The following is a 22,686-nucleotide window of genomic DNA, read 5'->3' as shown; positions in this document are numbered from 1 at the left end:
TATTGCAGAAATAAAAAGAGAGGCAAGACACCACCCTTACATAGGAACCCGAAAACTTACAGACCTAATACAAAAACTATTCATGTGCCCTGGACAGCTTGACTCCAATAAGCAGCGGAAGAAATGGACTCGGCTCGACACCAACCAAAGAGGGCTCGGCCTGCAGCAGGAGATTAAACACGCGTCGCTATTCTGCGGGGTGTCGCACGGGTTGTGGCGTGCGGCACTGCCGCAGAGAATTTTTTTCCGTGTTACTGATTGTAATGCAGTTATTTGTGACATATGTGAAGACCCAGGTCATTTGGCACCTAAGAGCATCCCCAGCAGTTCCTCTAACCGGTCATCCGTCCTTCATTTGCCGTATAGAAGGGGAAAAATCAGCTCGAGCAGATACGCTAACAGGCCCTCCAAAAGGGGCGGATGCGCCAAATTAGGAGAGAGAAGAAGCAAAAATGGAGTGTTTCTCTCCTCACGCCATTTTGCAACAGCCGCCTCTCCCGCCCCCATCCAGACTTTTCCGCGACGCGACCTCACCTCCAGCGCGACCTCCCCTCCATCGCCGTCGTCGCCGGCCGGTGAAGGTGAGTCAGCGGACGGTGGAGAGGGAGGGTGGAGTGAGAGTGGAGATCGAGAGGTGTACCAGATCTGGAGCCGCGCCACCGCCGTCTGTAGCCGTCGCCCTGCCCGTGGCTGACCGCTGGCGCCCTCGCGATGCGCGCGGCCGCTGCTTGCCTCCTCCGCCGCCGCCGCCGTCGCCATGCTCGCGGCCGCCGCTTGCATCCTCCGCCGCCGCCGTCGTCACCATGCGCGCGGACGCCACCTTCCGCCGTCGCCCAGTAGCCCGCACCGTTGTTCAGCTCGGCACCACCCTGCCCTGCAGCGCCGCCCGCGCCGTCCCGCATCGCCCCTCCGTCTGCCGCACGCACGCACCCGCGAGAGGATAAGGTAGGGTCTTTATTTTTTTTTAGCGAGAGAAGGTCCGTTCTTTTCTGTTTTTCTTTTTTTTAAGCGAGAGGATAAGGTCAGTCGCTAGCGCTAATGTGGATTAGAAGTCCATTCATGTAAATACATCATCAATTAAAAAATTATTCATTAAAACTATATCGGTTAAAATTTACTCATTTCAAAATATTATTGCGATAAAAAATGCAGTTAAAATTTAGTAGTTCAAAATATATCCCTTAAAAATATAAATATAAAGTTAGTTGGAAGATATTATTAAAATATAGGAGGGTGGGATATGGATGATGTAATATAGATGATCTGTTAGAGTTGAAAGGAATATGAATGATGAATCTTTTTTGGATGACCATCCATATAGGTATTTGGAGGATCAAATATGGATGAGCTGCTAGGGATGCTCTAATTGCCCACTTCTTCTCGCTCCTAAACCCACTGCAATTGTGTGGCTGGGGTGTAGAGGGTGGTGGCTTCTTCATGATTCCTACACCAGCTAAGGTATCAGGAAGACCAAGGGAGTTTAGTAAGACTGCAACAGTTCGCGTAGAGAATGGTCACATTTCAATTGATAATCTCACCACTGAGCTGCGCCGGTTGGTTCCCGTCAGATTTGAAGTAAAGGAGACGGCACAGGATACATTTGTTGTTCAGTTTCCCTCTACAATTGAATTAGATAGATTGCATAGGGTTGGCAGAGTCCGTAGCTTTGATTTTGGTGTTGATTTGTTATTTAACAAATGGGAACAGGAGATTGAGGCAAAGTTTGTCCTGAAGAAGACATGGTTTCGTGTCTATGGTGTTCCATATGAAATTAGGGACTTTCTTAGCCTTCATGCTGTCGGTTCTGTCATTGGAAATACAACGATGGTGGATATGGTTTATCTTCGGAAACACGGGGTCGTAAGAATGCAGGTTGCGGTGGATGATTTAGCAACTTTGCCGCCCAGTGTGTACATTGTGTTCCGTAACCATGGGTATGAGATTTTCTTTGAACCAGAAATGCCCGAGGAGGAATCGAAAGGAAAGGAAAAGTTAGACGAAGATGATCAGCGTGATGACAGTGAACAAAAGAGGAACGATGATGATGTCATTATGGAAGATCGGAATCCAAAGCGACTAAAAAATGAAGCTGCGTCATCCTCAATGTCATTAAGAGGAGGCTCAGTTACAGACTCTCAGCTTAATTCACATTGTGTTTCAGCGATCGCAGGGTTGCTCACTGTTGTTGATGATTCTGCAGTAGAGCAGCAAGCTGAGGAGGTTTTGCCAACAATTTGCGTGGCTTCTAGCTTGGAAACGGTGATGAACAAGGCTCCAGAAGAGAGCTCAATGCAGATCCCAACTACCGGACAGAACGTGACCTTGGCAAATGAAGAGGTGGCTGCTTTGTCTTTGGCTGTACCGGATAGTGTGGCTGCCATCTCAGAGGAAGAATTTACAACGACATTGACGGATGCGGGAGAGATGGCACCGGCAGGTTGTGCATCTCTCTCGGAGGCTTCGACGGGAGCATCAACACTAGAAGGGGCTGTAACTGTGTCATTGGCTGCTCCTGTTGTCATGGACGACGCAGCCCAGGAGATCGAGTCGGACAAGGTGGGCTTGGTGGCTGCCGATGCTCCAACTTTGTCGGTCGATGCAACTCAGGTCTTGCCGTCCTCGTCAACTGGCACAATGGACGCTGCTCCAATGGTGAATCAGGAGGTGACAGAGGTAACCACATCACAAGACTCGATGATTTTGGATGTCGGGACTGCAGGTGTTAACACGGTAATTGAGTTGGCTGCCGATGGGGCACAACTTGATGCAGCACGCACCATCATCGCTGAAGCAAAGGTGCAAGCAGAAGCAGGTGGGAAGCGTCCCTCTCAAGAAGCTAAACGTCGCTCTCGTCGACTGATTCATCCTACACCAACACGTCAAAGTGAATGACAGAAGGCAATGGCAAACGGGGATGCACCGGTGGCAAACCGAGCAGAGTTTCTAAAAAAGATTCATAACCTCGAAGTGGTAGCAGGTAACAAATTCAACCCTACAAGTTCAATTCTATCTTTGCCTAACAAAACTCTACTTGCAAATATTTCTAAGCTAGGAGTTTCCCTGGGTAGAAATGACATAGAAGTAGATGAGTCTATTTATGGTACAAAAATTTCTGAAGTTGATAGATTTGTAGCTCTACATGCTAGTTCTTCTGTTTACAATGGTTCTTCTAGTAATGTAGATAATGACAAGGATGAGCTTTTAAAATTATCTTCTATCCAGCACTTATGTAGTGATTGGCAAGAAGAAAGTGAGGGTAGCGCTGACGAGTCTTTTGATTCATGCAACGCACCTCAAAGAAAGAAAATTTTGACAAAAGCCAAAAATAAAGTGGTATGTCCACCTTTGGCTAAGCCAAAAATGAAACGCAACAAACATAAAAAATGAAAGGAATTTTTTGGAATAGTTGTGGTTTCGGTGATCCAGCTAAATTCAGATTTATCTCTGAGTGTGTTAAGGAACATCACTTGGATTTTATTGCTATCTTTGAGACCAGAAAACCGTCATTCACTTCAGCAAATCTTAGAAACCTATGTGGTGGAAAAGATTTTTTATGGCATGAGAAACCTCCTGTTGGGAGGTCGGGGGCATTCTTTTAGGGGTTAATTTAGCCGTTTTTGATATCGGTTCAATTTCAGAGGGAGATTTCTATGTGAAATTTCAACTTAGAAATAAAGAAGATGGTTTTAAATGGGTTCTAATGGCAGTATATGGTGCTGCGCAACCCGATTTAAAAGAACAGTTCTTAACAGAATTAGCGCATACTTGCAGTAATGAGTCTCAACCCCTTTTGGTAGGAGGAGACTTTAATATCATCAGGTCGCAAGAAGAAAAGAATAATAATTCATTTGATCCCCGTTGGCCTTTTCTTTTTAATGAAGTGATCAATAGTCTCAATTTGAGAGAAATTGATCTATCGGGGAGGCAGTTCACCTGGGCAAATAACCTTGAAAATCCAACTTATGAGAAGTTGGATAGAGTGTTAATGAACACTGAATGGGAACAAAAATTCCCTTTGGTAACATGCCAAGCACTACCACACGCCATTTCAGATCATTCACCTATTATTCTTAGATCTGGTTCACATGCCCATTTTGGAAACCTCTCTTCCGCTTTGAACTAGGTTGGCTTCAACGGGACGGTTTCTATGAAATGGTCCCTAAAGAATGGCACAACATAAATAAGGGGAACACCCCCATGGAGCGTTGGAGTCATAGGATTGCCCACTTGAGACAACATTTAAGTGGTTGGGCACGAAGTACAAGTGGCGCATACAAGAAAGAAAAATTAAAGCTTTTGGCTTTCATTGATGTGCTAGACAAAAAAGCTGAATTTTCAGTTCTCTCAACAGCGGAATTAGCTTCTTTGAAGCAAGCCAAAAATGACTAGGCAAAGCTGCTACGACAGGAAGAGCTATATTGGTACAACGATCCAAAGCCAAACACCTGCTCGAGGGAGATAGTAATACAAAATACTATCATCTTTTAGCCAACGGTAAGCATCGTAAACAAATGATCTTTCAATTGGAGCAGGATGGGGCTATAATAACCGGTGATAAAAATCTCAAAGAGTACATCACCAATTATTATAAAGGTTTATTTGGGTCAACGGAAGTGAATCATGTTTCTTTGATGGAGGAACAGATTCAGAATATCCCACGGGTATCAAACCTTGAAAATGACATTCTTACTGCTGAATTTTCAGAAAAGGAAATCAAACAAGCAGTTTTTGAAATGGAACATAATTCGGCCCCGGGTCCAGATGGTTTTCCTACAGAGTTCTATCAAGTTTTTTGGGAGGTCATCAAGGATGATCTTATGGCTCTGTTCAAGGAATTTCATAATGGGACTCTTCCTCTTTTTAGCTTAAACTTTGGAATTATTGTTTTATTACCCAAAAGAGCCGATGCAAAACAAATCCAACAGTATAGGCCAATTTGCCTTTTAAATGTCAGCTTCAAAATTTTCACAAAAGTTGGCACCAATAGGATTACATCGGTGGCTCACAAAGTCATTCGCCCAACCCAAATGGCTTTTTTACCCGGTAGAAATATAATGGAAGGGGTGGTGATTTTACATGAGACTATTCATGAGTTGCACAAGAAAAATATGGATGGGGTTATTTTCAAAATTGATTTTGAAAAGGCTTATGATAAAGTCAAATGGCAATTCCTCCAACAAACACTACGCATGAAGGGATTTTCTCAGCAGTGGTGTCATTGGATTTCTAAAATGGTTGAAGGATGAAGTGTCCATATAAAAGTCAATGATGACTTGGGTAATAATTTTCAAACGCACAAAGGCCTGCGACAAGGGGATCCAATGTCCCTATACTTTTCAATATTGTGGTTGATATGTTAGCGGTTCTCATTGAGAGAGCTAAATGCGATGGTCAAATTAGAGGAGTCATTTCACATTTAGTGGACGATGGTTTGTCCATTCTACAATATGCTGATGATACAATATTTTTTCTAGATCATGATCTTGAACAGGCCAAAAATATGAAAGCCATCCTATGCGTGTTCGAACAACTCTCAGGGCTGAAAATAAACTTTCATAAAAGTGAGATTTTTTGCTTTGGGAAAGCCAAGGAAGTGGAGGATCAATATAGACAACTATTTGGTTGTAATTTTGGATCTTTCCTGTTTAGATATCTTGGTATTCCTATACATTATCGAAAACTCCGGAATGTTGATTGGAAATGAGTTGAAGATAGATTTGAGAGGAAACTCAGCACATGGAAAGGCAAAAACATGTCATATGGTGGGAGATTGGCCCTTCTAAACACAGTTCTTTCGAGCCTTCCCTTGTTTATGTTATCTTTCTTTGAAATTCCACGAGGTGTACTTCAAAGACTGGATTACTTTAGGTCACGTTTTTTTTGGAGTAATGATGACCGGAAAAGAAAATACAGACTAAGTGGGAAAACATATGTCGACCAAAAGATCAAGGTGGACTAGGTGTCCATAACCTTGATATAAAAAATAGCTGCTTATTAAGCAAATGGCTTTTCTAGTTGTTTAATGGTGAAGGCCTATGGCAAGACCTTTTGCGAAATAAATACTTAAAGGGTAAACCTCTTTCTGGTATGTCCAGCAAGATAGGTATTTCTTAGTTCTGGGCCGGTTTAATGAAAGTCAAAGACCAATTTCTTAGGTTGGGTTCTTTTAGATGTGGTAATGGGACAAACATAAGATTTTGAGAAGACACGTGGTTGGGATCGCGCGCTTTCAAAGATCAGTACCCTACATTATATAATGTGGCTCGAAAGAAACAGTCTACTGTGGTAGAGGTCATGAGCACAACACCGCTAAATATCTCTTTTAGAAGAGCTATTGTTGGCCAAAAGCTAATCGAGTGGAACGATTTGATCCTCAAGCTAGCTAATATAACTCTGTCAAATGAAAAAGACTGCTTTATATGGTCGCTCCATAAGAATGGTCAATTTTCCGTCAAATCTATGTATGCCGCGATCATGAACTGTAATGTTCGGATCAAAAAGAGAATTCTATGGGACTTGAAAGTTCCACTAAAGATCAAGGTCTTTATGTAGTTTCTTCACAAGAAAGTAATTCTAACGAAAGATAACCTGGCTAAAAGAAAATGGGGGGGGGAGACAAACATTGTTCTTTCTGCTATACACAAGAGACAATCCAACATCTTTTCTTTGAGTGTCATGTCGCTCAGTTTGTTTGGAGATGTGTGTTTTTTGCTTTTAATATCCCCCCACCCCGTAACGCCAAAAACATTTTCGGTAATTGGCTTAGAGGGGTATCTAGGTCCATTAAGAAGATGATTCTAATTGGAGCTAGTGCTGTATGTTGGTCAATTTGGCGTTGTCGCAATGATAAAGTTTTTAATGGTAAACAATTATCTAACCCTATGCAGGTTATCTTCATGTCTTCCTACTGGCTCCACTTTTGGTCTACAATGCTACCACATGAGGAGCAGGATACTATGCGCAATGGTGCTACACTCTTGGAATCGGTAGCCAAGGGTCTCTTATTCCACTATGGGTGGCATAGTTCCATAAGAATTGCTAGCTAAAAATTTTTACGTGGTTTAACGCTAGTCAATAATAAAGGGGAGTTGGAGATTTGTCCCATCACCTTATTTCTCGTTTTGATTTATTTTTATCTTACCTTTTTTATTACTTTTAAACTTATGGCTGTGTGTCTTATGACAGAAGCCGGAGATGTAATCCATTTCCATTATCTAAAAAAATACAACTGCAGGAGCTTGTTGGTACTGAATTTAGACTCAAAGTGGGTTCTTGATTTGGTCAGGTAGATTCACATTTGGTACAGGTCCACGGTGTGTGCGCGTTGGTGTGGCTCATCGAGGCCGGGGATATGGACGAGGGACCGATGATGAACGTGGTGTTCGACACGGGCGATGGTGATCTGGTGGTGCTGGCGTTCAACGCTGTGGGTGACTAGGTAAATGGCTAAGTGGCCAAGGGCGGATCTATAGTATAATCATCGGTGTCAGGCGACACCGACGACTTTCGGCAAAACCTATAGCAAAACTGTTTATCTATATACTATAACATCATGTTCTAAGCATAATTAGCATACTATGACACCGATAGACACGTTATGACACCAACGAACCAATTTTCTGGATCCGCTACTGTAAGTGGCTGCAGCACTGGTACCCAGGATGGTGGATGCCGGTGTGTTTAATATGACCAACGAGCAAGGAAGTGTGCTAGGATGCAACAGTCAGATCCTTTTCTGCCCATTGTCAAATGGGATGGCAAGCCAATTGGTGATGGTAAGTGCTATCTATATTCTTCATAACCGAAAGTAAGTAGAATTATGCATGAAAAATTCATCAGCCATTGAAGCATCTGAATTGATTCAAGTATATTCTAATTTTACAAAGCATGAAGTAGTACTGCTGGTGGTTTGCTGCCATTTTATAACAATTTATTTTTTAAAAGATAATCATAGTAGCAAATACTTGATGAAATACTAACTCTCTTAATATCTGGTTTATTATAGGATTGCATGCACTTGAAAGAATTCATGATAGTTGGTATATCCTTATACTCTATACATTTACGGTTCAAATTTACAGCATGTTCTATAAACTAATTCATAAATGACAAATTTCAATTTATTATGCAGAATGACAAAAAATGCTTTTGCACTATCTAACATGCTTTGCGAAGGCACGAGGACTGGTTCAGATAGGGTTCTTGTTACTTATGATTATACTTGAGCTAGACAACAAGGTCATTTCTGTCTAATTATATCCTTCCATTTAGGTGAAATTTGTCTCGGTGATTAATATAATTTATAAAATAATCAAAACGCTTCTCCTTGTAATATGAAGTTTGGTTTGTATTATTTGTAGGCAATATGTTTTGTTTGTATTCCTAAGATACAAAAGTTGTGATTTTATATTTTGGAGGCTATATAATTAGTGTTGACGAAAGAATCGAACATACCAGCCTAGAAGATCTGCTTAGCTCCTGTGCAGGTCCAAATCTTGATGAGATGCGGGCGTGCCAGTCAGTTTGATCCTGCAACTGACAAGATATGCAAATAGTAGATTAAAACAGTCGATTGGCTGACAAGCCGATGGAGTAGTTCCAACCGATAGCCGATAATAGCCGATGCCCGATACCAGCCGATAGCGATAGGGTTTAAGCAATCGGCTATATGTCCAATGTAGATAATGATATAAAGGCAATCGGCTGATGATGATGTAATAAAATAACAATATAATTCAGTATAAACCAATCGGCAAATAATGATATCATAAATAAGCATCGATCCGAAGGTTAAAGCATATATCGGCTGAAGGTCCGATGTCATGAAATCCACAAGATTAGATTAAACAGTGAAACCTTTGTTGTTATCGGCTAAATCCAACTTATATGTATATGCATTCCTTATGAGCCGATGCAACGTCCAGATAACTCACCGGCTAAAACCCCGATGAAACCCTTATTGGCAATCAAGAAGCAGGCTAGAGATTATGGTTCTAAGCACGACTTAGTAGATCAAACTTAACTGATACAACACTAAGTATGAAAAGAAACATAATATCTAGACAATCAAGCCGTTGACTGAGTTTTCAGGGTGGTAGATGTCTAAGCTAATCTAATCTAGCAACGCGATTTAGTCGATACCTGCAGAAACCCTAAAACGAGAAGCAGCTGATAGAGCTAAATTGATATGCTAAGACTAGATTAACAGAGACATATGATAAATAGGTAGGCAAATATATCATCCAAACCAGAGCAATCCAAGAGGTCGAATGTACTGATGCAGCCTTGAACGACGCCGACGTAAACGATACAATTGCATGGGCCGGCGGAACATTGGACTTACCCCTTAGTCGGAGATCGAACACCGATGCAGCCCCGCGTCAGGTGCCAAGTCCCGCCAGACGATAAAATAAAGTAGAAAAGGTAAAAGGTGGCGATGCGCCGAATTGTATTGATCATGAAGATAGATTACATAGACCCCGGGTGTACATATTTATACCCATGGGTTGATATAAGTCCTTGTCGGATAAGAAAGAAACTTTCCTAAAGATAAAAAGAAAAGATAAAGTCCTTATAGGACACTAAACACACTTTCCTAGAGATAAAAGGAAACTAACAAACTATTCCTAATTAATATATAACTTGCCATGCCGCATTCTCTTTGAACTCGGTCTCTTCTAGATAAGCTTCCTTTAGTAGATCAATTTCCTTAACCGAACATAGCAAGAATCCGACAACTGACGACTTGACAACTCTCATCGGCTAATCTCAGGATTTCGAAGCCGATGCTGACTCTAAGCCGATGTATACTCCGGGCTTACCAAATTGCACGGTTAACAATTAGCAACAATATAATAACTCTCTCCGTAGTTCTTTTTTCCTAAATATTAAATTTATCATATTAGATACTTGATATCGAACCATGTGCCGTGATACGTAGCGTTAGCACGGACACATTACTAGTAATTCTCGAGTTTAAGGTGAAGTCCTATGTCTAATTCACAAATTAAAAGAACTGCTTGAACCAAGATTTTATTTTGGCTTAATATGGCTAAAACAAGTGCAACGAACAAGCTGACCATTTGGTGGGGCTTAAACTTTTTCGTTTAGCTCATGAGCCAAAAAAATAGGGCACATCTATAATTGACATATGAAAAGCTACACAAATATGACTGTTGATTTTAATAGTGTAGGAGTGCTTTATAGCTTTAAATATAATCAACCAAAATGTTGTTTGTTTGTTTGGGTTTTAGTATTTTTGTCTTATAAGCTGCTGGCTCATGAGCCAAAATAAAAAAGAGAGTACCAAATTATAACTGACATTAACCATGTGTTTAACAAGAATACTTATGAGTGTGTACACTCTCTCTCGCGTCACCCTACCCCAGGGGCGGCTCGGGAGGCGAAGACCCTGCCGCCACCTCTCCCCCCTTCTTCCTCCTCTGCCTCGCCGCCACCCGAGCGGTCGCCGGCAAAGCCACATGGCCGCAAGGAAGGCAGTGGTGGGGCTTCTCGCCAGCCTGCTCAGGCAGCCAGGGGAGTCACCCAGGGTGGCGGCGGCGGCCGCCGCCATATCTGTGCCGCTCTGGCCAGATCTGGCGGGGTGTCTGCCGGCGGTGGGGACGGCGTCAGCAACAGCGGCGGAGATGGTGATGGCAATGGCAGAGTCTCGGCAATTGGACAGCGAGGTCTCGACAGCGACGGGAGCCTTGATGGCGGCGGGAATGGCGACATCGGCGAGGGTGGTGGTGGAGCGACGGCGGTGGTAGCGGAGACTTTGGATCCGACAGCGGGGCGCTCGGATCTAGCACCGATCGCGCCGGATCTGGTCTGAGACAGCGCACCAGTGGCACTGGCATGAGGCCGGCAGCTGGATTCGCTAGCGATGGCGCGGCGTCGACGGTGATGGAGGGCAGCACAGTGCGCGTGCGGAGGCGCGGCACGGTGTGCGTGTGGAGGTGCAGCTGACAGCGGAGGAGGCCAGTGAGGCGCAGTCGGTACGGAGGCCAGCGAGGCGTGGCTAGCTGCCGGCAGCGGAGGTGCAAGGAAGCGCACGGAGGGTTGGCTGCTGTTGACAATACTTGAATCATAATATCTAACCGTCAATGCCTGTATATAATGAAATAAAATATGGTATCCAACTTAGTGGTAGGGATTATTACTAATAATTTCCACCAGTGTTGGTGAAATAGGTGTAAGCAGGTATTTTATGGATGAAAACCACCCGTCAAGCGACAAAATACACCTCCGGACAATCACAACGCGATTACACGGATTGGAGGGCCAATCAAAGCTACTTAGAATTAAGCCAAATTATAATACATGATGTTGGGGGCCCATTAAGCAACCTCCCAGCTGAAGGAGAGGCTAGGAGGTGGGCTTTTGGGTTCGGACGAACCACCAGTTCGGCCGAACCCATCCTGGCGCCGTTGATCGCCATTTTCCACATGTACGTCCCTAATTACTCCTCAATGACGGTTGGAGGGTATTTTGGACATTTCCCATGGCTTTAACTGTCATATGGAGCCTATAAAAGGATGAGCTCATCTCACTTCCAAGGCACACAACTTTGAGCTGAATTACAAGAGGTTCTATTATATCTTTTACACATTAGAAAATAGTTAGATAGTGAGTGGAAGCTCTGGAGGAGTGCTTGAAAGTTTGGCAATCTCTCTGACTTCTACCTTGACGAGTGTAGGTTTCTAGGAGGAATTCTGGAGGAGTATTGGAGCTGTCGGTACACTCTGCTCCGAGTTCGGAGAAACATCTTCTATAAAGTAAGCATTCAAGATTTTTTCTTATGTTATTTAATTACTTAGTCTAAGTAAGATAGATTTCCATCTTGCGGGTTCATTGTTTAGTATTCGTACTAAGTGCTCTAGTACTAGGATTAGAGTAGTAATTAATAACTTAGGTGTGGTGTCTAGGTTACATATTACATTTGTTTGTTGTGTATCCCATAGATTTGTTAGAGGTAGACGACAGGTGGTGACAGCTCTGAATTCCGTCCTAATAATCCTTCACATTCGGGTACATTATAGAGCTATAGCCAGAACCACGCTGGCAGACCAGTAGGGTCAGTGCCCAAAGCAGCAGATAGAAAATTACCTTTAATTTAGCTTAGATAACTAAAACACATTGAAAGCCCTCTCTAGCCTAGCTAGTCTACCAATTGTTGTTGTCCTTGGATGGACTTAGTCTTCAGGAGATTACACATGTTCCCTGAGTTCGATATCCTTTTGAGGTCACTCGGAGGTGAAGTGCTACGGCGGTATTCCGTGCACTTGTGGATTTATCTGTGGTCGTAAGAAATACCAATAGCTGCCGGCAGCGGAGGCCAGCGCGACGCGGGGAGATGCGGCCGGCGCAGTGGAAGGTGTGGTCGGCATAGGCCGGCGAGGTGCATGCTGGTGCATCACGTTGAGGCACGACCGGTGGCGACACGGCGAGAGGTGTGTGTGTGTGGGGGGGGGGCGCCAATGCAGTGGTGCCCACGCACTGGAAGAGGTTTAGATGGTGGTGGAGTAATGATGTGTCAGCGGTGGATAGGCAGGCGGCGGACGGCCAGTGAAAACCCAGCCAGGCCTTGGTCGGGCCGGCAACGGTGGCGTTTCGAGCGTCACTCCCCCTTCTGAGGGCGTTGTCGTGCCGTCTCATCCCTCTAGCGGGTCGGCCGGGTGAAAGCCTAGTCTCGGTTCTCTTTGAGACCTTGACGGGCGGCGATGGCAGTGCTTCCGTCGCTTCTCTCCTTGGAAATGTTGTCTAGGCAACCTTTTGCCAAAACCTCCCAAACAAGTGGCGCAAGCTTGCTCTAGATTAACGTCCTCTTATGTCGGCGATCTAGCTTATGCAAGTTGGCTAAATCGGAGGGCCTAGGGGGAGAGCGGTTTTATTCTTCTCTCTCACCCTCTCTCCCTCAATCCCAAAGATGTGGATAGAGCGGGATTTCATGTCGCTTCTAAGGGTTAGGTTTTGGACGATCTCGGCTGTAGTTCCTTTGTTGGTCTAGTGGCGGTCGGTCACGCTTAGCGGCGGCCGGTCGGTACTAGCGCCTCCCCCGGGTTTGTGTATTAGAGTTGTCGGTGTGTGGGTGGTGATATATTTTTTTAACTGGTTATGACCTCTCAAGGTTGTAATCTTGTAATTTTTTTCTACTTTATCAATACGAACTTGGCACTGTCAGTACGAGACGTTCAAAAAAAACGAGCGTGTACACTGGTGTGCATATGCATAGTGGTATGTCTGACTACATCGATCTGCGGTTTCTGTAAAAAAGAAAACAAACCTTGTGATACAACACGTGCAACATTACCCTTTACTTGCTAATCAAGGCTCCCGACACCCCTGAAAGAGTGTACACCGCAAATTTGGACCGTGCAGGAAGCAATCTTGGCCGTCACTCCACTGCACTCCTATTAATAATCCTTCTGACTCAAAACACACACAGCAGCCGCGGGCCGCCGCATACCAGTACCACAAACCAAACAAGATCATGGGGAGCATGAGCACACCGGCGGCGAGCGCCACCACCTCGAACATCGAGGACAACAACAACGGCGGGCAAGTGCTCCTGTTGCCGTTCCCGGCGGCGCAGGGCCACACCAACCCGATGCTCCAGTTCGGGCGCCGCCTCGCGTACCACGGCCTCCGCCCCACCCTCGTCACCACGCAGTACGTGCTCTCCACCACGCCGCCACCGGGGGACCCCTTCCGCGTGGCCGCCATCTCCGACGGCTTCGACGACGCCAGCGGCATGGCCGCGCTCCCGGACCCCGGGGAGTACCTCCGCACCCTGGAGGCTCACGGGTCGCCGACGCTGGCGGAGCTCCTCCTCTCCGAGGCGCGCGCGGGGCGGCCGGCGCGCGTGCTGGTGTACGACCCGCACCTGCCGTGGGCGCGCCGCGTGGCGCGCGCCGCCGGCGTGGCCACCGTTGCGTTCCTGTCGCAGCCGTGCGCCGTCGACCTCATCTACGGGGAGGTGTGCGCGCGGCGGCTGGCGCTGCCGGTGACGCCGACGGACGCGAGCGGTCTGTACGCGCGGGGTGTGCTCGGCGTCGAGCTGGGGCCCGACGATGTGCCGCCGTTCGTCGCGGCGCCAGAGTTGACCCCAGCCTTCTGTGAGCAATCGGTCGAGCAGTTCGCCGGACTGGAGGACGATGACGACATTCTCGTCAACTCCTTCACTGACCTCGAGCCAAAGGTAATTAAGTGTGCTTCCGTCCAGCTTACATTGCAACATACCTCTCCGTTTCATATTACGAGTCGTTTGACTCAAACTTTTTTAAATTTAACATAGTTTATACAAAAATTAGCTATAAGATATCAAATTAGTTTCATTAAATCTAATAATAAATATATTTTGACAATATGTTTGTTTTGTGTTGAAAGTACTATTATTTTTTTATAAGCTTAAGCAAACTTAAATAAATCTGACTAGAATAAAGTTAAACAACTTATAATAATATGAAACGGAGGTATTACCAAAGAGGATCATTGCATTGCAAATTGTTACACATTTTGCTTGCGAAATATGAGCAGGAGGCAGCATACATGGAGTCGACATGGCGTGGGAAGACGGTCGGCCCGTTGTTGCCGTCGTTCTACCTCGACGACGGCCGGCTGCGGTCGAACACGGCATACGGGTTCAATCTCTTCAGGAGCACCGTGCCATGCATGGAATGGCTGGACAAGCAACCTCCTCGCTCTGTCGTCCTTGTGTCGTATGGGACAATCTCCACCTTCGACGTAGCCAAGCTGGAGGAGCTCGGCAATGGCCTTTGCAACTCCGGCAAGCCATTCCTTTGGGTTGTCAGGTCCAATGAGGAGCACAAGTTATCTGTCCAACTCCGAAAAAAGTGTGAGAAGAGAGGACTAATTGTTCCTTTTTGCCCCCAGCTGGAGGTGCTTGCTCACAAGGCCACAGGTATTGGAACTAACCAAGAACTCAAATTATATTAATCTTGATAACAAAAAGTATATAGAAGACTAGTGAATAAGTAGTAGACAACAATAACTAAATGCAAGTTTTTTTTAATTGGCACCAAATATGGCATCTATAGGTTGTTTCTTATCGCACTGTGGATGAAACTCGACATTGGAGGCAATTGTTAATGGCATACCGCTTGTGGCAATGCCACATTGGGCTGACCAACCAACCATTTCAAAGTATGTGGAGAGCTTGTGGGGCACGGGCGTGCGAGTGCAGCTGGACAAGAGCGGCAGCTTACAAAGGGAAGAGGTAGAGAGATGCATCCGGGAGGTGATGGATGGTGACAGGAAGGAGGACTACAGGAGGAATGCTGCAAGGTTGATGAAGAAAGCTAAGGAGTCAATGCAGGAAGGAGGGAGCTCTGACAAGAATATTGCTGAATTTGCTGCGAAGTATTCAAATTGACAAAAATTATTGCTGAAATCTCAAGCACCCAGCTATATATCAGAGATATTCTAGTTCTGAATACAATTGTTTTTTCTTCCCAGAGAAGTTCATGGAGGTCAAGGTGCTGAACTGCTGATGTTTTCCACGAGTCAGCAGAAGTAAATTAAGAGCAGAAGTAAATTAAGTTTACAGTGTGTGTAAAATGGTAATTTATACTACTTACAATTTTTATTTCATAACTGAAGTGTCGTTAGCTTATGTCCTCGTCGAGGGCAACAAGCTACCTTAGAGATATCAGGACAACAAATGAATTATGTAAGCTTTATATACTTTGAGAGTACCGGACATAGCTTGCTTACCAAATTACAGAACATATATATGTGCATGCATCAATTTCCTCTGATACCGGAAAAACTGTTATTTATCCTCTCCTCTTAATTCTTTCTACTAAAATTCGGCATTACAACAATATATCTCTCTTATTAATTACAAGTTTCTATAGTATATAAAGCAAAAAAATAAAGCGCAATGAAAAACTCAAGTAAATAATATGGTTAAAAAGGATGAGACTTCAATCTTCTATAACTTCCCTATCGCACAAAACCATCAACCAGAGCACTACCGGTTTATTTAAAACTGTTACTGAAATTAATATCATTCTCAGTTTAATATAACGATACTATTCCAGGCGGTTTATTAATGAACTGATAGTAAATATTACTATCTATTAACGGTAAAAACCGGTAGTGGTACTTGTTGGTTTTGAAACCATATGGCAAAATTAAAGCAGTCCAGCCAGTCAAGTCAGAACGCGTGTATACATAAGTCCAAGCTTGGCTCTTGCCTAGAAGCTATCGCTCCTTCTCCTTTCACACGCAGACGCACCTCTCCTCTCTCTCTCTCCGCATTCATTGATGTGCCCGTTTGCTCACCGATATGCCCCCTCCCCCACTCCCCTTCCCACTACTACTACGTACCTCCTTTCGGCTCTCCCAAACATCGCCGCATGATTCCTCTCTGTTGCTCCTCCATCCTCCTCGACGCAGGGGAGGAGGCAGTGCAAGGACCGGATCTGGCAGGGTTGCAACCAGATTTGGTCCTTGTAGCGCTTCCTTCGTTGCACGGGAGAGATTTAGGGGAGGAGATCGATGGAGTTGGAGTGCTTGATTTGCAGGAACAATGGTGGTGGCTTGGGAATGGGAAGACGACGACAACGGTGACTCAGAGACTAGGAGTGATGGCCAAGCCTTGGATTTGCTGGTAGCGGATCTAGCTAAGGAGGGAGAGCGATGGCAGATCTGGTAGCTTTGTAGTCGATGACTATGTTAGGAGCTCACGAAGACTCGGGAACTCAGGGCAGAGATTGCGCCGACCGCCTCGTTGTGAGCTTATAGAGGTTGGATCCTTCGGTGGTGGATCTAGATTCAGCCGTTCCAACCCTCATCTCCACCGCAAGCTTGAGGCACCAGACCTCACTGTTGCACAAGTTAGATTGTCTTATGTTCTCTTTTTTGCTTATTGTTATTGTCCCTGTGCACAACTTTTAATTTGTCTGTTCCTTTTCTTAGCTTGATTGTTCTCAACATATGGAGGCACTGTTGATTTTTGAATGCGTATGATTTGTTAAATGGTGAATTTATCGTATTGGTATTTATTTACATTTGTTTTCAAAGTGAGTATGACTTGCCATTAATGCCAGTTATGACTGATAATAAAGGGCCGGTCAGTGCTGTGTGCAGGTCGTTTCTTGATGAAATGCTAATGTCATGCCAATGATGGATAACCCCTAGTTGTTTTCCAAAACAAATGTGTTACCTTCTTTCTAGGCTGTTTTAATCATATAGTAGATAGATGGAGTTTCGGAGAAGGGGTGCAGCTGCACAAAACCCCAAACATGCTTTCTGGCTTTTTAGTTAGAGCAACAAAAAATACCCGTGCGTTGCAACGAGTGAAGTATATTTTAATCTTATTATTGTTATATGGTTTAGTTAAGATGAAATTCACTGTGAGAGTTCGCTTATATATATATATATATATATATATATATATATATATATATATATATATATATATATATATATATATATATATATATATATATAGAAAATCATGAACTGCAGTTAAGAGTCCGATCGTCTCAAGTTAGCATGCGATTTTTTTTAAACAGATTTCTTATATGATTCATTCTGTATTACCAAAAGTGAATGATATTAGAAACTGACTCAAATACAGATATGTATTTTCAAAAGCAAACGAACTTAAAAACTGACTCTTATATGGATAACATACCAAAATACCGACAAAAACATCTTCTATTTTTATAATAGAGATAGAGATAGAGATTGTCTACTAGTCGGCCCAAGCACACCTCTAAGAGCAATTGTTTTGTTTGACAGAAGGACTTCAAGGGCAGGAATCTCGGTGAGCAACTTCTCTTCGACCACGCGAACACCTATCCATTCTGTGAGGCTGTGATAGTCATAGTCCCTGGACAAAGCGAGTCTCCATTTCGCCTACAAACTTGTCGTCGTCAAGCGCGCCAGCACAACCAAAATTAACTTGCGCGCCACTCTGCCTCTCAACCCTTCAAACACCTAGTATAAAGCTCATCGTCGCCGCGAGCGAGCTTGCTACCTCCAAGTCAAATCACCAAGTGATTCGAACCCATGGCGAGCATGAATGATCAACACGGTGGCGCCACCGCCCACGTCCTGCTCGTGCCGTTGCCGGCGCAGGGCCACATGAACCCGATGCTCCAGTTCGGCCGCCGCCTCGCCTACCACGGCCTCCGCCCCACCCTCGTCGCCACCCGCTACGTGCTCTCCAGGAGCCCGCCTCCCGGCGACCCCTTCCGCGTCGCCGCCTTCTCCGACGGCTTCGACGCCGGCGGCATGGCCTCCTGCCCCGACCCCGTCGAGTACTGCCGCCGCCTCGAGGCCGTCGGGTCGGAGACGCTGGCGCGGGTCATCGACGCCAAGGCGCGCGCGGGGAGGGCCGCGACCGTGCTCGTCTACGACCCCCACATGGCGTGGGTGCCGCGCGTGGCGCGCGCCGCCGGCGTCCCCACGGCGGCGTTCCTGTCGCAGCCGTGCGCGGTGGACGCGATCTACGGCGAGGTGTGGGCCGGCCGCGTTCCGCTGCCGATGGAGGACGGGGGCGACCTCCGGCGGCGAGGGGTGCTCAGCGTCGACCTCGCGACGGCGGACTTGCCGCCGTTCGTGGCGGCGCCGGAGCTGTACCCGAAATACCTCGACATCTCGATTGTTAGAATCTCTCCTCTCTGAATGTTTAAGTACTAATCACTAGCACTAACATAAACACTTGTATTTACTCGGTGGACACAAACACACAAGAACTGAACAAAACACACAGGCTTTTGGTTGATGTGGCTAATCACAGCTCACACCATTTTCTTCATTACATAGACTCAAGTACATGCAAAAGATAAGGATCAGCCAACTAATTTGGCCTTGACTCACGCCTTACTCCAACGTGCAGATGCCATGCAACAAGGTAACTAGCTAGACCTATTCTTCCGCCACAAAATCACTTCGTGGCCTTCCAGCTTGAGCTGCAGCTCTGCATGCATCTTAACACATCCAACTAAATGCTTGCATGCAGCCGCTAATCACTAGTTCTACATGCTAATGCAACAGCCTTTACACATCGTAGATATCGGCACGTTCGTCCGGCCGCATCGCACAGCTCACAGCAAGCACGTTTCACACGTACTGGCTCGGATCCTTTGCTGCCACACACTACTACCTTGTGCAAAACCTATACAAACCAAATGCATACACTCTAAAGACAAGATTATTGCTAACATTTACCCCCCTAATCTTGGCATGCTTCATTCAGAGAAGAGTTGGCTCCTCATCACTTGACGCTGCGGCAAGGAGCGCTATCTCCTTCTTCTTCTTTTTCTCAGGGCACTCATACGCAAAGTGTCCAAGTTCTTGACAGTAGTAGCACATTGTCTTGGACCTGTCCGGCTTCTTGACGCGGCTGCGGCCACCGCTTGTGTCGCCGGACGTGAAAAGTAGATGCTCGCCATTCTTGTCATCACGCTTGCGTATCCTTTCCTCGTATGCCTTGAGGCGACCAATTGCCTCATCAAATGGCATGCTGTCCAAGTCAGAGAACTGCTCAATTGCAGCGATGACATGCAGAAACTTATCTGGCACAGAATCGAGTAGTTTCTTGACTTGCTCATCATCGTCCATGGTTACACCAAGATCGCTCAACTTGTTTGCCAGGCCACTGATTTTGCCGGCAAACTCGTCGATTGACTCGGTGTCCTTCATGTGCAATGCCTTGAAATCGCTCTTCAAGGTTTGCACTCGCGCCTTCTTCACACGCTCAACGCCAAGGAACCTCGTCTTGAGGCTTTCCCAGACCTCCTTGGCAGTCTTCTTCTTCGCGATCTGCTGCAACACGTCTTCGGGGACGGCCCCGAAGAGACACTTACGTGCCTGCTTGTCCTTCTTAATGTCCACGGCCTCATCGGCCGCGGGCTCGATGGCATCCCAGATGCCTTGCGCCTCCATGTTAGCCTCCATCTTGATCGCCCAGGTGGAGTAGTTGGTGGAGGTGAGCACTGGATATGGGAGCGACACGATGCCCTCCCTCATCGATCGCGATGCGGAGTGCTCGACGATGGCCATCTTGTTGAAGCGCAGGATCTTGGGCATAAATTGGCTCTGATACCAATTGTTAGAATCTCTCCTCTCTGAATGTTTAAGTACTAATCACTAGCACTAACATAAACACTTGTATTTACTCGGTGGACACAAACACACAAGAACTGAACAAAACACACAGGCTTTTGGTTGATGTGGCTAATCACAGCTCACACCATTTTCTTCATTACATAGACTTAAGTACATGCAAAAGATAAGGATCAGCCAACTAATTTGGCCTTGACTCACGCCTTACTCCAACGTGCAGATGCCATGCAACAAGGTAAACGTGCAGATAAGGCCACGAAGTGATTTTGTGGCGGAAGAATAGGTCTAGCTAGTTACCTTGTTGCATGGCATCTGCACGTTGGAGTAAGGCGTGAGTCAAGACCAAATTAGTTGGCTGATCCTTATCTTTTGCATGTACTTAAGTCTATGTAATGAAGAAAATGGTGTGAGCTGTGATTAGCCACATCAACCAAAAGCCTGTGTGTTTTGTTCAGTTCTTGTGTGTTTGTGTCCACCGAGTAAATACAAGTGTTTATGTTAGTGCTAGTGATTAGTACTTAAACATTCAGAGAGGAGAGATTCTAACATCGATCCGCCAATTCGAGGACCTGCTCGACGCCGACGACGTGTTCGTCAACTCGTTCAACGACCTCGAGCCGATTGAGGCCGAGCACATGGAGTCGACATGGCGCGCCAAGACCGTCGGCCCGATGTTGCCGTCGTTCTTCCTCGACGACGGCCGGCTGCCGGCGAACAAGAACCACGGCATCGACATCTTCACCGGTGATGCGCCGTGCATGGAATGGCTGGATAAGCAGGCACCCTGCTCGGTTGTTCTTGCCTCCTATGGCACGGTCTACTCCCTCGACGGCGCCGAGCTCGAGGAGCTCGGCAATGGCCTCTGCAATTCCGGCAAGCCATTCCTCTGGGTGGTGAGGTCGAGCGAGGCGCACAAGTTGTCTAAAGAGCTCCGAGAAAAGTACAAGGAGAAGGGGTTAATTGTGTCCTGGTGTCCCCAGCTTGAGGTCCTGAAACATAAGGCAACAGGTATGAATTGCTAATTAAAATGTCAATTACAAAGATAAAAATGTTTTTTTTAATGATGTACTTCCTCCGTTTTATATTATAAAACTTTCTAACATTATCCACATTCATATATATATATATATATGTATGTTTAGATTCATTAACATCTATATAAATGTCGACAATGCTAGAAAGTCTTATAATATGAAACAGAGGGAGTAATAAGTAAAGTTACCACACCTTGCAGTGTTAATTGGTACTCTACGACAAATCTTGAGTTAGAAATAGGGTCGAGTTAATACTTTCTCTATTTTGAATATACAAACACTGGTAAAAGTACTCCATCCGTCCATAAATATTTGACGCATTTGACTTTTTTAAATATGTTTGACCGTTCGTGTTATTCAAAAACTTTTATGAAATATATAAAACTATATGTATACATAAAAGTATATTTAACAATAAATCAAACGATAGAAAAAGAATTAATAATTATTTAATTTTTTAATAAGACGAATGGTCAAACATGTTTAAAAAAGTCAACGGCGTTAAATATTTATGGACGAAGGGAGTATTATTTATTTTATTATGACTTATCCTCTAATGGTAACTTACATTTTTTTATATTTATGCAATATTTCTAAATAAGATAAATCATTAAACTTATATCGAAAAGTTGATAGGATCATATATTTAAAAATAGTTGTATTATGTTTGCAATATTTGATTAAACTTCTGCCACACAATTATTTTTCTGTGCAGGTTGTTTCTTGACACACTGTGGATAGAACTCCACGATGGAAGCAATTGCTACGGCGGTGCCTATGGTAGCGATGCCTCAGTCAGCGGACCAACCGACTATAGCGAAGTACGTGGAAACCGCATGGGAGATTGGTGTGAGGGCACGACTAGATGAGAAAGGCTTTGTCACGGAGGAGGAGGTGGAGATATCCATCAAGAAAGTGATGGATGGGGAGAGGGCAGCGGAGTACAAGAGGAATGCAGCTAAGTGGATGCAAAAAGCCAAGGAAGCAGCACAAGTAGGCGGGAGCTCAGACAAGAACATTGCTGAATTTGTAGCAAAATATTTATCAAATTAGTATAGCTTTGTATACATCTAGTTTCTTCATGTAAGGATCTTGTAACACTAGTACGCAAAAAAAAAAAGTAAATAGCAGAAAAGAGTTAGTTTTAGGGCCTGTTCAGATTATAGCCAAAATAAACCTTACCAAGTTTTGGCAATGTCAAAATTTTGGCAAGATGACAATATCGCTAAAATTTTGGCGGGATTTTTTATGTATTGACCTAATTTGGCAATAAACTAAACGTAGACATTTTTTTTAACTTTGCAAAAAAAATGGTATGTTTAAAAATGCATCAAAGTGAACAGGCCCTTAATGTGTCTACAAAGATTTTGGTAGTATAAAAGTAAATGAGTGGAAATTTGGTGGTATGAGACAAATTTTCCCTTCCCAAAGACCACTAAAAATATAAAAATATAAAGTAATTAAACGAGAATAATCCTACCAGAGAAATCACCAGTCTACAGATGGTTTGTGAATTCTACGGAAAATTAAAACTCAATCGGAGATGGAT

At 44.8% G+C, this 22,686-nt stretch overlaps 2 protein-coding genes and 2 pseudogenes across 5 annotated transcripts; all 4 read left to right on the top strand.

The window, feature by feature from the left end:
- The first annotated feature begins 436 nt into the window (after positions 1-436).
- On the top strand, positions 437-7,252 carry LOC4335160 (uncharacterized). Of its 4 annotated transcripts, XM_066309943.1 has the most exons (5): positions 437-945; positions 1,322-2,673; positions 2,771-2,977; positions 4,352-4,494; positions 6,888-7,252. In XM_066309943.1, the coding sequence occupies exons 2-3, from the start codon at positions 1,438-1,440 to the stop codon at positions 2,858-2,860; spliced, it is 1,326 nt and encodes a 441-aa protein (XP_066166040.1). In that variant the 5' UTR covers positions 437-945; positions 1,322-1,437; the 3' UTR covers positions 2,861-2,977; positions 4,352-4,494; positions 6,888-7,252. The 4 variants fall into 4 exon arrangements, with proteins under 4 accessions (XP_066166040.1, XP_015636665.1, XP_066166039.1 ...); XM_015781179.3 differs by lacking the exon at positions 4,352-4,494; XM_066309942.1 differs by having other exon boundaries at positions 1,322-2,977.
- Positions 2,984-4,287, top strand: LOC136356262 (uncharacterized; annotated as a pseudogene).
- A 6,193-nt stretch (positions 7,253-13,445) lies between the features above and the next one.
- On the top strand, positions 13,446-15,705 carry LOC4335159 (UDP-glycosyltransferase 79-like). Its single transcript, XM_066309223.1, has 3 exons — positions 13,446-14,200; positions 14,539-14,923; positions 15,060-15,705. Exons 1-3 carry the CDS (start codon positions 13,493-13,495, stop codon positions 15,083-15,085), a joined length of 1,119 nt encoding a protein of 372 aa, XP_066165320.1. The 5' UTR covers positions 13,446-13,492; the 3' UTR covers positions 15,086-15,705.
- Positions 15,706-17,929: 2,224 nt separating this feature from the next.
- LOC4335158 (UDP-glucosyltransferase UGT13248-like) lies at positions 17,930-22,424 on the top strand (annotated as a pseudogene).
- Positions 22,425-22,686: the final 262 nt, after the last annotated feature.

This window comes from Oryza sativa, chromosome 4 (genome assembly GCF_034140825.1).
Source record: "Oryza sativa Japonica Group chromosome 4, ASM3414082v1".
NCBI lineage: Eukaryota > Viridiplantae > Streptophyta > Magnoliopsida > Poales > Poaceae > Oryza > Oryza sativa.
The sequence above is the reverse complement of the archived record's forward strand: the minus strand, read 5'-3'. Positions and strand labels throughout refer to the sequence as shown.

What these genes read in the sequence shown, in the direction of transcription:
- LOC4335160 (XM_015781177.3), top strand. Translation starts at nt 1,438, where the DNA reads ATGATTCCTACACCAGCTAAGGTATCAGGAAGACCAAGGGAGTTTAGT.
- LOC4335159 (XM_066309223.1), top strand. Translation starts at nt 13,493, where the DNA reads ATGGGGAGCATGAGCACACCGGCGGCGAGCGCCACCACCTCGAACATC. An exon ending in TCACTGACCTCGAGCCAAAG is followed by an intron (nt 14,201 to 14,538) that starts GTAATTAAGTGT and finishes AAATATGAGCAG; the next exon opens with GAGGCAGCATACATGGAGTC. An exon ending in GCTTGCTCACAAGGCCACAG is followed by an intron (nt 14,924 to 15,059) that starts GTATTGGAACTA and finishes TGGCATCTATAG; the next exon opens with GTTGTTTCTTATCGCACTGT.